We start from the raw sequence: 14,968 nt of genomic DNA on the forward strand, positions 1-14,968 counted from the left end.
CCCACGATGTAAATCACACAGTCCATAGTAAACTCAGAATCAACATTTATAAGTAAAATGGATCACTTCAATAATTCACAAGCACTGAAGATGAGCAAAATGTCTTTATTTAGATGTTTTTATTCTGCATCGTTTGTGTGACCTTCTTTTTCCATTGTTGTTTAGTTGCTAAGTTGTCTCTGACTCTTCTGCAGTCCCACAGACCGTAACCCACCAGGCTCCTCTGTCCATGGGACTGCCATTTCCTCCTGCAGGGGATCTTTCCGATCCAGTGATTGAACCTGTGTCTCCTGCATTAGCAGACGGATTCTTTACCACTGAGCCACCAGGGAAGACCCTATATACCAGATACACATCCTAAAAGCCTGATTTTTCCTGGACTTCAAATGCCATTATTCGTACTATTTTGCTGTGGCTGCTACTACTTCTTTACCATGTATATGGTAAACAGCAGCCAGCCAGTACTAAAACTTAAGTTGTATCACATCACACTAAAACCCTTCAAATGGCTCCCCATCTTGCTTGTTAAAAGCCAAGTCCTCACAACAGCCTATAATGCCCTGCATCATCAGTGCATGTCCCTATGCCCCACCCCACCCCAACCTTGTCTCTGACGTATTTCTTAATATCCTCTTTACTCATTTTACTCCAGTCACACTGACTTTTGACTCTTCTACTACACTGGTGTCACAGCATGCACTTCCTTCCTCAGAACCTTTGGACTTGGCATCACCCTTACCTGAAAAAAATCCAATCCAAGATGGCAGAGTAAGGACGTGTGCTCATCTTCTGCAAGAACTCCAAAATTACAACTCACTGCTGAACAACCGTTGACAGGATAATGCTGGATCCCACCAAAAAAAGATACCCCATGTCCAAGGGCAAAGGCAAAGACCCAGCAAGATGGCAGGAGGGGCAAAATCGCATTTACAATCAAAACCCATACCCGCCAGAGACACTCAGAGGGCTCAAACAAAGAAGATGTGCACATCAGAAGATGCCACAGAGACTGAGCCAGACCTGCCTTTGAATGTCTGAGTGTCTCCTGCGGAGGTATGAGTCAGCAGTGGCCTGCCGCAGGCACAGGGGCTCTGGGTGCACCAGACCTGGGTATGGCATAAGCGCTCTTGGAGAAGGTCACCATTAACCCCACCATACAGCCGCTAAAACTTACACAGGACTGGAGAAAAAGACTCATGGAGGGCACAAACAAAACCTTGTATGTACCAGGACCCAGGAGAACGGAGCACTGACCCCACAAGAGATTGACCCAGATGTGCCTGTGAGTGTCCAGGAGTCTCCAGCAGAGGTGTGGGTTGTCGGTGGCCTGTTGCAGGGTCGGGGCACTGAGTGCCGCAGTGTGTTGCCATTATCTTCATTTCTTCCACCATGGTTTGGCCTCAGGTCAAACATCAGGGAGGAACACAGCCCCGAAACAGAAAATTGGATTAAAGACTTACAGAGCATGACCCCACCCATCAGAACAAGACCCAGTTTCCCCCACAGTCAGTCTCTCCCATCAGGAAGCTTCCATAAGCCTCTTAGCCATCAGAGGGCAGACAGAAGGAAAACCACAATCACAGAAAACTAATCAAACTGATCACACAGCCTTGTCTAACTCAGAGAAACTATGAGCCATGCCATGCAGGGCCACCCAAGACGCGGACAGGTCATGGTGGAAAGTTTTGAAAAAACACGGTCCACTGGCAAAGGGAATGGTAAACCACTTCAGTATTCTTGCCTTGAGAATCCCATGAACAGTATGAAAAGGCAAAAAGATAGGACACTGAAAGATGAACTCCCCAGGTCAGTAGGTGCCCAATATGCTACTGGAGAACACTGGAGAAATAACTCCAGAAAGAACAGAGAGACAGAGCCAAAGCAAAAACAATACCCAGGTGCGGATGTGACTAGTGATGGAAGTAAAGTCTGATGCTCTAAAGGACAATATTGCATAGGAACCTAGAATGTTAGGTCAAATCAAGGTAAATTGGAAGTGGTCAAACAGGAGACGGCAGGAGTGAATATCGACATTTTAGTAATCAGTAAACTAAAATGGGACTGCTACTGCTGCTACTGCTGCTAAGTCACTTCAGTCGTGTCCGACTCTGTGTGACCCCATAGACAGAAGCCCACCAGACTCCCCCTTCCCTGGGATTCTCCAGGCAAGAACACTGGAGTGGGTTGCCATTTCCTTCTCCAATGTGTGAAAGTGAAAAGTGAAAGTGAAGTCGCTCAGTCGTGTCCGACCCTTAGCGACCCACGGACTGCAGCCTACCAGGCTCCTCCATCCATGGGATTTTCTAGGCAAGAGTACTGGAGTGGCTTGCCATTGCCTTCTCCGAAAATGGGACTGGAATGGGTGAATTTAACTCAGATGACCATTATATCTACTACTGTGGACAAAAATCCCTTAGAAGAAATGGAGTAGCCCTCACTGTCAACAAGAGTCTGAAATGCATTTCTTGGGTGCAACCTCAAAAACAACAGCATGATCTCTGTTCGTTTTCAAGGCAAACCATTCAGAATCACAGTAAGCCAAGTATATACCCCAACAGTAATGCTGAAGAAGCTGAACGGTTCTATAAAGTGAAAGTCACTCAGTCGTGTCTGGCTCTTTGCAACCCCACTGGCTGTCCATGGAATTCTCCAGACCAGAATACTGGAGTGGGTAGCCTTTCCCTTCTCCAAGGGATCTTTCCAACCCAGGGATCGAACCCAGGTCTCCTGCATTGTAGGCAGATTCTTTACTAGCTGAGCAACAAGAGAAGCCCAAGAACACTGGAATGGGTAGCCTATCCCTTCTCCAGGGGATCTTTCAGTCCAGGAATTGAACTGGGGTATCCCGCATTGCAGGCAGATTCTTTACCAACTAAGCTATCAGGGAACGGTTCTATGAAAACCTGAAAGACCTTCTAGAACTAACACCCCACAAAAAATTTCCTTTTCATTATAGGGGACTGGAATGCAAAAGTAGCAAGTCAAGAGATACCTGGAGTAACAGGCAAATTTGGCCCTAGAGAACAAAATGAAGCAGGGCAAAGGCTAGAGAGTTTTGCCAAGAGAACACACTGGTCATAGCAAACACCCTCCTCCAACATCACAAGAGAACACTCTACACATGGACATCACAATATGGTTTATACCGAAATAAGACTGATTATATTCTTTGCAGCCAAAGATAGAGAAGTTCTATACAGTCAGCAAAACAAGACGGGGAGCTGACTGGCTCAGATCATGAACTTCTTATTGCCAAATTTAGACTTAAATTGAAGAAAGTAGGGAAAACCACTAGACCATTCAGATATGACCTAATCAAACCCATTACAATTATACAGTGGAAGTGACAAATAGGTTCAAGGGATTAGAGCTGATAGACAGAGTCCCTGAAGAACTATGGACAGAAGTTTGTGACACTGTACAGGAGGCAGGGATCAAGACCATCCCCAAGAAAAAGAAATGCAAAAAGGCAAAATGCTTGTCTGAGGAGGCCTTACAAATAGCTGTAAAAAGAAGAGACGCAAAAGGCAAAGGAGAAAAGGAAAGATATGCCCAGTTCCAAAGAATAGCAAGGAGAGATAAGAAAGCGTTCCTCAGTGATCAATGCAAAGAAACAGAGGAAAAGAATAGAATGGGAAAGACTAGAGATCTCGTCGAGAAACTTAGAAATAGCAAGGGAACGTTTCATGCAAAGATGGGCACAATAAAGGACAGAAATGGTATGGACCTAACAGAAGCACAAGATATTAAGAGGTGGCAACAACACACACAAGAACTCTACAGAAAAGATCACACCAGGTGTGATCACCTACCTGGAGCCAGACATCCGGGAATGCGAAGTCAAGTGGGCGTTAGGAAGCATCACTACAAACAAATCTAGTGGAGGTAATGGAATTCCAGTTGAGCTATTTCAAATCCTAAAAGATGATGCTGTGAAAGTGCTGCACTCAATATGCCAGCAAATTTGGAACTCGGCAGTGGCCACAGGACTGGAAAAGGTCACTTTTCATTCCAACCTCAAAGAAAGAAAATGCCAAAGAATGTTCAAACTACCGCACAATTGCACTCATCTCCCAGGCTACCAAAGTAATTCTCAAAATTTTCCAAGCCAGGCTTCAACAGTACATGAACCATGGAATTTCAGATGTTTAAGCCAGATTTAGAAAAGGCAGAGGAACCAGAGATCAAATTTCCAACAGCCGCTGGGCCATCGAAAAAGCAGAGTTCCAGAAAAACAACTACGTTTGCTTTATTGACTACTCCACAGTCGTTGACTGTGTGAATGACAACAAACTGTGGAAAATTCTTCAAGAGATGGGACTACCAGACCACCTTACCTGCCTCCTGAGAAATCTGTATGCAGATCAAGAAGCAAAAGTTAGAACTAAACATGGGACAACAGTTCAGTTTAGTCTCTCAGTTGTGTCCGACTCTTTGCAGCCCCATGGACTGCAGCACGACAGGCTTCCCTGAGCATCACCAACTCCCAGAGCTTACACAAACTCATGGCCATCGAGTCAGTGATGCCATCCGACCATCTCATCCTCTGTCATCCCCTTCTCCTTCTGCCTTCAATCTTTCCCAGCATCAGGGTCTTATCAAGTGAGTCACTTCTTCACATCAGGTGGCCGATGCGTTGCAGTTTCAGCTTCAGCATCAGTCTGTCCAATGAATATCAGGACTGATTTCCTTTAGGATGGACTGGTTTGATCTCCATGCTGTCCAACGGACTCTCAAGAGTGTTCTCAACACCACAGTTCAAAAGCATCAATTCTTTGGCGCTCAACTTGCTTTATAATCCAACTCTCACATCCATACAAGACTACCGGAAAAACCATAGCTTTGACTAGACAGACCTTTGTTGGCAAAGTAATGTCTCTGCTTTTTAATATGCTGTCTGCTGCTGCTGCTGCTAAGTCACTTCAGTCGTGTCCAACTCTGTGCGACCCCATAGACGGCAGTCCACCAGGCTCCCCTGTCCCTGGGATTCTCCAGGCAAGAACACTGCAGTGGGTTGCCATTATGCTGTCTAGGTTGGTCACAGCTTTTCTTCCAAGGAGCAAGCATCTTTTAATTTCATGGCTGCAGTCACTATCTGCAATGATTTTGGAAACCAAAAAATTAAGTCTCTCACTGTTTCCATTGTTTCCCTATCTATTTGCAATGAAGTGATGGGTCCAGATGCCATGATCTGTTTTCTGAATGCTGAGTTTTAAGCCAACTTTTTCACTTTCCTCTTTCACTTTCATCAACAGTCTCTTAGTTCTTTGCTTTCTGCCATAAGGGTGGTGTCATCTGTGTATCTCAGGTTATTGATATTGATATTCTCCCAGCAATCTGGATTCCAGCTTGTGCTTCAACCAGTCCAGCATTTCACATGATGTACTCTGCATATTAGTTATATAAGCAGGGTGACAATATAGAGCCTTGACATACTCCTTTCCCGATTTGGAACCAGTCTGTTGTTCCATGCCCAGTACTAACTGTTGCTTCTTGACTTGCATACAGATTTCTCAGGAGGCGGGTCAAGTGGTCTGGTATTCCCACCTCTTTCAGAATTTTCCATAGTTTCTTGTGATCCACACTGTCAAAGGCTTTGGCATAGTCAATAAAGCAGATGTAAAAGTTTTTCTGGAACTCTCTTGCTTTTTTGATGATCAAACGGATGTTGGCAATTTGATCTCTGTTTCCTCTGCCTTTTCTAAATCCGGCTTGAACATCTGGAAGTTCATGGTTCATGTACTGTTGAAGCCTAGCTAGGAGGATTGCATATTGTGAAAGGAGTATATCAAGGCTGTATACTGTCACCCTGCTTATTTAATTTATATGCAGAGTACATCATGCAAAATGCCAGGCTGGCTGAAGCACAAGCTGGAGTCAAGACTGTGGGGAGAAATATTAATAACCTCAGATATTCAGAAGATGCCACCCTTATGGCAGAAAGCAAAGAAAGACTAAAGAGCCTCTTGATGAAAGTGAAGAGGAGAGTGAAAGGTCTGCTTAAAACTCAACATTCAAAAACAAAGATCATCAGATCCAGTCCCATCACTTCATGGCAAATAGATGGGGAAACAATGGAAACAGTGAGAGACTTAATTTTTTTGGTTTCCAAATTCACTGCAGATGGTGACTGCAGCCATGAAATTAAAAGACACTTGCTGTTTGGAAGAAAAGCTATGGCCAACCTAGACAACATATTGAAAAGCAGAGATATTACTTTGCCAACAAAGGTCCATCTAGTCAAAGCTATGATTTTTCCAGTCGTCATGTATGGATGTGAGAGTTGGACTACAAAGAAAGCTGGGCCCTGAAGAATTGATTTTTTTGAACTGTGTTGTTGGAGAACGCTCTTGAGAGTCCCTTGGACTGCAAGTAGATCAAACCAGTCAATCCTCAAGGAAATCAGTTGTGAAGATGTATCCGAAGTACTGACACTGAAGCTGAAGCTCCAATACTTTGGCCACCTGATGCCAAGAGCTGACTCATTGGAAAAGACCCTGATGTTGGGAAAGATTGAAGGCAGAAGGAGAAGGGGACGACAGAGGATGAGATGGTTGGATGGCACCATCGACTAGATGGACATAAGTTTGAGCAGGCTCCTGGAGTTGGTGAAGGACAGGGAAGCCAATGTATTGCAGTCCATGCGGTTGCAAAGTGTTGGACACGACTGAGCAACAGAACTGAACTTACCTGAAATATTCTTCTCTCAGATACCTACGCGGCTTGGTCACTTAGTTCTTTAAGGTCTCTGCTGAACTGCAACCTCCTTAAGGAGGCCTTTTCCAACCATCTTTAGCTAAAATAATAATGCCACATGAACATCCCCTGACACCCTTACTCTGCTCTTCTCCACGGTACTCGTTATATTGACATATGGATGTGTTTGCTGCCTGTCTCCCCTCACCAAAGCAGAAACTTCATGCAGGCAGGGACTGTTTCTGTGTACTGCTGACATCCTGGCACCAGTGTCTGGCAGAGTAAGTACTTAAATTTTATTTTACTGTGTTTGCATCAGAAGTTTTCAAACTTTCCTTGTAGTCCCTGTGTAGTGGGAAATTAAACAGGAACTCGAGGCTTCTAGAAATGTATATTTTCCAGCTTTCAGGGATTGGCACTAGAGACTCCCAACAAGTAGTTCCCCTTTAGGTCTACATTCCATTCCACTATGATCTGAAGTAAGAGGAGGGGAATCCAGTCACTATAATCTCTTCCACTACACTGAGGGAACTGACCATCAGCACTGAACTCTTTCCTCTCCATCTCACCTCAAGGTCCTCTTTTCTCACAGAAAAATCAGGGGCCCCTGTAATACTGTGCTGTAAGTTGCACAGAAGGTTATGGTGTTGCAGTCAACCCAGGCTTACTACATTTCAGTCTTAGAACCAGTCCACACCAAATCAGAAAAGAAAGCCTTCTCAATCACAGAATTGAATCTTATAGAAGCTTTTATTTCAGTGATTAAAAGATTCAGTAAATGGAAACTATACCGATTGACATTAAACATGCACCTCTACTGATGCTGCTGTTAGTTTCTGACCGGCCCAAACCTTAAGTTTTTTCATTTGGGAACATCATTATTTTGGACCTGATATACAGGGTAAGTTAACATCTTCCATGTGGCAGTTTAGTATGAAAATTATGTTCACTGGCTAGATACCTTTAACTAAAGGCCACTAGACTCTCAGGCAACTTGTACTAGTTTGAGACCATACTTTAGATAAATAAGTGAATCACAGTATAAAGGAGAGAGATGATCTAGAAAGCTGAAATGTAGTGTATGAATATTCCATACATTTTTTCCAGCACGAATAGTCAAACACTAGATAAGGAGGCAAACACTAGATAAGGAGGCCTATAGTGAAGAACCAAATTATTCCTCCCCCACTGCTGCCCTTTCTGAGACACACAAAGATGTATACTGATCTCCTCAGAAATCTGAAATGAATCCACACAAATAATAGATTACCTATCCCTGGTGGCTCAGTCGGTAAAGAATCCGCCTGGAATGTGGAAGACTTGAGTCCAATCCCTGGGTTGGAAAGATCCCTGGGAGAAGCCAATGGCAACCCATTCCAGTATTCCTGCCTGGAGAATCCCCATGGATACAGGAGCCTGGCGGGCTGCAGTCCATGGGGCTGCAAAGAGTCAGACACGACTGAAAAACTAAAAGCACACACATGTGGTCCCACTACCAGATTATAAATCACATCAATATAAATATACATTGGGAACAAGGAGTTCAACTGGCTATATATAATACAGCACAGTAATTTAAGTTCTGGCAAACTGAAGATTACCTAATATTTAAAGAAGGACCCTTTATAAGGCAGCACTTCTACCACCACTCCTGCCCAGCTTTAATGAGATACAATTCGCATACAACACTGTTTAAGATGTACAACATGTTGATTTGATGCCCTTATACATTGCAAAAAAATTATCACCAGTCTTAGCTAACACATGCATCATGTTACATAATTACCATTTCTTTCTTTGTAGAGAAAACACTGAAAATCTACTCTCATCTTAGCAACTTTCAAGCATATAATACAGTATTATCAACTATAATCACCATGCTGTACATGAACTTATTTAGTTTACAGCTTGAAGCTTATGCTCTCATATCAACATCTCCCCTTTTCCACCACTCCCCAGCCCCTCATATCCACCATTCTAGTACGTTTCTATCCATTTCGCTTTTTTAGATCGCATATATGTAAGTGATATATACATAATTTGTCTTTGACTTATTTCACTTAGCATAATGCCCTCCAGGTCCTTCCATATAGCTGCAAATAGTTTAAGATGTCCTTTCTCATGGCTAAACAATATTCTATTATGCATATATACTACATCTTCTTTATTCATTCATCCATTGACAGATACTTAGGTTACTTCCACATCTTTGCTATTATGAATAACGTACTACTTTTCTAATATAATTTGGGATGGTGTAATAAAAAAAAGCACTTTATTCACCTTAACTTTTAAAACCCTAATACAATTTTTTCTGATTTTAAGTTGTAATTTAATATCATCACATTTTTAAAGTTACATGTCAACATTTTAAAATCTTCAAATTATTAAAACTTGAAAAAAGTATGTGTTATGCATAAGACTGATATCTTAAATTCATTATTTTAAAAATGTTTATTAAACATCTTTGTGCAAAACATAAATATAAAATAAGATTACTTATAAATTAACATGATATTATAAATCAATTATACTTCAATTAAAAATAAATAAGATCACTTCTGCCCTCCAAAAACTTACAATCCAGTTGGAGAAATAAACCAAGTGTGAAAAACTACACTACAAACTGTACTGTTCATCAAAAACAATGAACTCAATGAAAAACAGTGTTCATCAAAAACAATTATAGTAAATAAAGAATGACTCAAAGCAGGATTTCAACAGAAGCTAAGGTTTGGGTAATATTCTGATAGGCAGAGACAGGGCAAGAGAGCATTCCAAGAGAGGAAAGTCTCTGATATTAAACTAAGGAGTTTGAACTTCATCCTTTAACCAACAGTGAACCCTAAATGACTTTCAAGCAGTGGGTTTATAAGGAAGGCTCTTTGGAGGCATTAACAGAATAGGGTTGAAAGCGTGAGAAAAGAGAACTAATACAGGTACAAATTGTTGGTTTAACCAAAAAGTTTGAGTTTTTCCATGACATCTTAACCATACACCTGACTGAATATCTGTCTCATTGTTTTCCATTATTAGTACACAGCAAAAAGAGGATAAGTTTTCACTCAGGGTTGCTCAAAGACAATTTATTAAATTTCATAAGTCCAGTAATTCTACCTATTTCACCTTTTTATTAGCAGTGATAACTCACAAAATTTTCATTTATATTAACATACTAGCATCTTTGAACAGAATGTTTTTTTTCTCTCACATAAAATATGTTCCCTTAATCCTTACACTGCCTATTAATACTTTTTCACATAAAGTGTTCATATATTTAAAATAATCAATGACCTGAAAATTAAGATAAGATTAATTTAGAATTACAGCATTTAAAGTATCATTTTGTAGTTCACAGAGACTTCTATATTCACAGTTAAGTAGTATATTAAAGGAATAATTCTAGGCTCTCTGATACAGTACAAAACACAATTTATCTCATACAACCCCTATGTCAATCACAAACCATAATGTGCTTTAAACAGCAGCTTCATCTTCAAAGCTGAAATCAGTCCTTTTACAATACCCCTGGCAGAAATACATCATCACCTTCTCCATCAAGTAACTCACACCTCTAGCACCCCAATCTAACAGACATACCAAACCTTTTTGGAGTCCCCTTTTTTGGTTCCAAAATATATGCATGATCTCTGTTGTAAATTCAAGTAGTTTAAAACTCCTAAGTAGAATCACTAAGTAGAGAAAGCAAATTTACACCAACACGTTACAATGAAAATTAGTCACACCCTCACACTAAATATGAAAACTAAAGCAAAATGACTGCCAACAGAAACTCTTAGTTATCAACACATCTAAAAAGCACTCTACTACACTTCTCAAATTTGAAGTCAGGAAAGAATTTTGAAGAGATATGACTGTAACACTTGGATCCCAAACAGCTACGTAGGGTATACAACAGTTGCTATAAGAGGTACATAAAAGCTCACTAGAAGACCCACAAAATGCACACATTATTCTTACAGATTTTATTTTACTGTTTTCATAGCCTCATGTCTAATCAACATTTTCCAGGAAGCTATTCTTTTAGACATTAAAATAAATAAATAAACAGCTAGACTATTAAATGCACGTTCCTCCCACAAGGCTAGTTTTCTCTTTTTAAAAATGCATTCCTCCTAAGTGAATTTGACTTACTAAAGAGCCCCAACAAAATTTTAAGAAAGCAAATGGTGCTATATCCTCACATCTTTTTGAGCATGTTTCTCCATGTCTCTAAATGCCCTCAAGCTGCTTTTAAGACCTCATATTCCATAAAACCCTTCTTCAGATCTTCAAAATTCGCTTTATTCTGTAAAATTACTTGCACATACAATGTCTCCAAAATCAAAGCTTTCATGTTCTCATGCAAACATTTTAAACCCATTCACTCTAAATTACATAGGAATGACTGATAGCTACTCAGTTTAGCTAGAGGTATTTTCACTTTTAAAAGAAGTTTGTCAACCTAACTTACACAGGTTTAACTTACATAGTTTAAGTTTAGAAATTTAAAAAATCAAAATAAACACTGGAGTCTGCCACCTGTTACCCCATTCAACCAGTTATAGACTTTAAAATCATCTCATCCAATACTTGATTTCTAAAGTGACGGTGATGTCAGAGTTCAAAGTTAACCATAAGTGAACTTACAGTACCATGAAGCCTCCTCTAAGGTATTCCTGAATTTCACATACTTCTGAACCCATACACTCTGAACAACCTAACTTTTTGCACAATCTTAATGACAGTGGCCCCAGCAATCTGTGCACACCATTGGAATTTGAAGGAAAGGGGTATGACCAGTTTTACACTGACCAGGACTGCCGTAGATTTGTTTAGTATCCAAGTTCAAAAGCAAAACAAAACACACCAAAAAAACTCTGATATTCTCAATATTCACAATATCCCTAAGAAAGTCAAGGAACATTTTCGTTTCTTTTACAGATAAATAGTTTACAGGCTGCTGGTCTATTCTTCCTTCATATTAAGTTAATGCTGTGTACTGCACTTAGTCGCTGTCGTGTCTGACTGTGACCCCATGGACTGCAGCCCACCAGGCTGTTCTGTCCATGGGGATTCTCCAGGCAAGAATATTAAGAATGGGTTGCCATGCCCTCCTCCAGGGGATCTTCCCAACCCAGGGATCACACCCACATCTCCTGCATTGCAGGTGGATTCTTTACCAACTGAGCCACCAGGGAAGCCTAAGAATACTAATGTGGGTAGCCTATTCCTTCTCCAGGGGATCTTCTCAACCCAGGAATTGAACCAGGGTCTCTAGCAATGCCAGACGATTCTTTACCAACTGAGCTATGAGGGAAGCCCATATTAAGTTTAGTTATGTCTAAAATAAAGTTGTGTTAGTCGCTCAGTCCTGTCTCACTCTCTGTGACTCAGTGGACTATAGTCTGCCAGGCTCTGCTGTCCATGGAATCCTTCAGGCAAGAATACTGGAGTGGGATAGCCATTCCCTCCTCCAGGGGATCTTCCTGACTCAGGGATGGAATCCGAGTCTCCTGCATTGCTAGCAGATTCTTCACCGTCTGAGCCACCAGGTGTTGGGTGATAAAATTAAGTTAGGCCTGTCCTTTATGGAGTTAATGAAAGTTATATTTCAGGCTTTACAGTCTGTTGCTGCTGCTGCTGCTGCGTCACTTCAGTCGTGTCCGACTCTGTGTGACCCCATAGACAGAAGCCCTCCATGGTCCCCCGTCCCTGGGATTCTCCAGGCAAGAACACTGGAGTGGGTTGCCATTTCCTTCTCCAATGTGTGAAAGTGAAAAGTGAAAGTGAAGTCACTCAGTCGTGTCCGACCCTTAGCGACCCCACGGATTGCAACCTACCAGGCTCCTCCATCCATGGGATTTTCTAGGCAAGAGTACTGGAGTGGCTTGAGAATTCAATTTAAAATTCACCTTCTAATTATTTTTTTCTTTATATGCCTTAAAAATAATATATACAAACAAAAAAAGAAATTACTCAAGTGGCATACATGATGTAAATGAATTAGTATCTCATTTAAGAACCAGATGATATGCAATACATAAAAACATGCAATCAAGCACCAGACAGAAGTGTCACATTGCTGTTTTGTGACAACAAAACAACACAAAGCCGTTTTGTTCTGAGATGTATTTAAAAATTAAATCAGCCAAAACTTAATGGCAAACACTATAATTTAAAACCTAACTATTACTGTCATATAAAAGATACCAGAAATACCTAAATCTCATCATTATTTTTACCAGGGCTGTGTGTCAAGGATAGTCAAGGGCCTTACAGGCATTCAAACGGTCACACAGAAGTGACAGTTTTAACTAATTTTATTAAACCCAGTATTTCACATGTATCTAACAAAGCTAAGGTCGAAACCTATTTCCACCTGGTAAAAATCAGCTTTCAAAGGATAACAACTTCACTCTGACATAGATTAGCACCGCCTTCTCTTTGGAAGGTGGGGGGAAATTTTTATACTCTTCTGTTTTTTATAAACATACCTGTAGCAGCGTTCAAGGAAAATAAGGAAATCCACCAGTTATTTTTTAAGTTATTCTTTCAACCACTCACTAATAGATACAAGAAATAAAAAAGCATGATTCACAGAAAGCAAAAACAGAACACCGGTTCAAGCGCTTCCCAAATCTTATTACTTCCAGGTGCGAATACCAGAAGGCGAGCGGAGAGATTGAGTCCCACTTCCGCTCCTACTAACCCCCCTACAATTCTCTACAGAAAAGTCCAAGAGCTGCAGAGAAAATAACTGACCTAAAAGTGGAGAGAAGTTAGGGTAAGGCGAGGAATTGGGTTACCAGACCTTCAGAAAAAAAAAAAAAAATTCTCTGGCTGTAGTTGTAGAAATGTTATCACCGCATGTCAAGTCTGGCACTGACTGGGTAAAGCCCAACAGGCTTTCCCCAACTTCAGAACAATGGCCTTTAAAGCAAGGTAGGGCTAGGAACACAACAGTGGCCAGATTCCTAGTTGTGAAAAGTTTAAACAAATTTGTTCCTCGGTGAATGGGGGAAGAGAAAAGAAGGAAAGTCTGGGCTCGGACGAAGGAGCGCGTGGGGTCCGCACTGTGCGCGGCCGCCGGCCCAACGCAGGGAGGTGCAGGGATCTGGGGCAGCAGCGACGGCATCCACCCCGGAGCCCTGGCCGGAGGACGTGTCCAGATCCGGGGGTTCGCGCAACCAAGGAGGTGGAACAAGGACGGCGAAGGCGAGTGGGTCTGGTGCGAAGGGGCAGGGGTCCCAGAGTCTGGGTGGAAGTTGGGGGCGGGATGGTGCCGGGGAGCCGAGAGGAAGCGGCGAGAGGCTCTACTCACCCGACTGTACCAGATGCTGAGGCGAGCTGGGGCCAGTACGGCGAAGAAAGTCCTCTGGGGGTCGGACTGAACGTGGAACGGCGCCTCGGCCGGGCTCCCCAAAGGGCAGAGCAGCCTCTTGGGCCAGCCGCTCAGGAAATACATGGTCCGCGCGGAGCCTCAGACGCCGCGGCGCCAGGCGGCCCCCGGCCCCGTCCGTCACACTCAGCGGCCCAGGGTCGGACGCCCGTCTCTCACACCGCCACCGGCCGAGTCGGCGGCGGCGCCGGGGGCAGCTCCGGGCATCTGCCCTCTGGCCAGGCCGGGTCAGGCCGACACGACGCTAAGCGACGAAGGAACCCCAGCGCAGACGGGGCCCAGTGTGGGGGCAGGAGGGGGAGGGAGAGTCTGGATGGAGAGGGGGCGGGAGGAGCTGGAAGTCCCGCCCCGGCCGTGGCCCCGCCCCTTCCTCGGGCCGCACTGGCGTCACCACGCCGCGCCGCGTGTGTCTTGCCTGTGAGGGCTGCTGTGCGCGTGCGTACTGCAGATAATCTTTACTCCCCTCTGCTGTCTGAAACGCCGCCTTGGCCTTCAGCTCAACACGCATGCGCTTTGCCTTGCTCTGGCTCCCCTGCGACTCCCAGTTGCTATGTAGGCTGTATAGTCAGGGCTGGCAGGCAAGACAAGTGCCTGAGACTCGGTGACAAGTGGGCCGAGCCAGGAAGACGCAGCTACTCGGAGACTACGATCTGGGACCGCCCCTTGCCTGGCCAAATTTAACTTTCCTTCCCTGATTGGTGAAGTCTCTGGTGGGGGTGGGTCCGGAATCGCCTGGGTCGGGGGGCACGTGCAGGAGAGGGCGACTCACGTGACGTTTGCTGCTCCAATTCTTGTCCTGGCTTGTGGGCCGCGGTCTCTGTGCAGGGTTGTGGGGTCCCTCGTCGGCCAAGGTCGGCAGTGAAAGCTGGT

General features: G+C 43.2%; 1 protein-coding gene across 3 annotated transcripts in view; it reads right to left on the reverse strand.

The window, feature by feature from the left end:
- The window catches only part of RIC1 (RIC1 partner of RAB6A GEF complex), a 145,277-nt gene extending 130,858 nt beyond the window's left edge, over nucleotides 1-14,419 (reverse strand). For all 3 annotated transcript variants that reach the window (XM_055428261.2, XM_055428262.2, XM_055428260.2), the window contains exon 1: nucleotides 14,021-14,419. In XM_055428261.2, the coding sequence (XP_055284236.2) occupies nucleotides 14,021-14,164 (144 nt within the window). In that variant the 5' untranslated portion in view covers nucleotides 14,165-14,419. The remainder of the gene's footprint in view (nucleotides 1-14,020) is intronic.
- Between the last annotated feature and the right edge of the window lie 549 nt (nucleotides 14,420-14,968).

This window comes from Moschus berezovskii, chromosome 7 (assembly GCF_049115385.1).
Source record: "Moschus berezovskii isolate FMDL1 chromosome 7, NW_MosBer_1.0, whole genome shotgun sequence".
Taxonomy (NCBI): Eukaryota; Metazoa; Chordata; class Mammalia; order Artiodactyla; family Moschidae; genus Moschus; species Moschus berezovskii.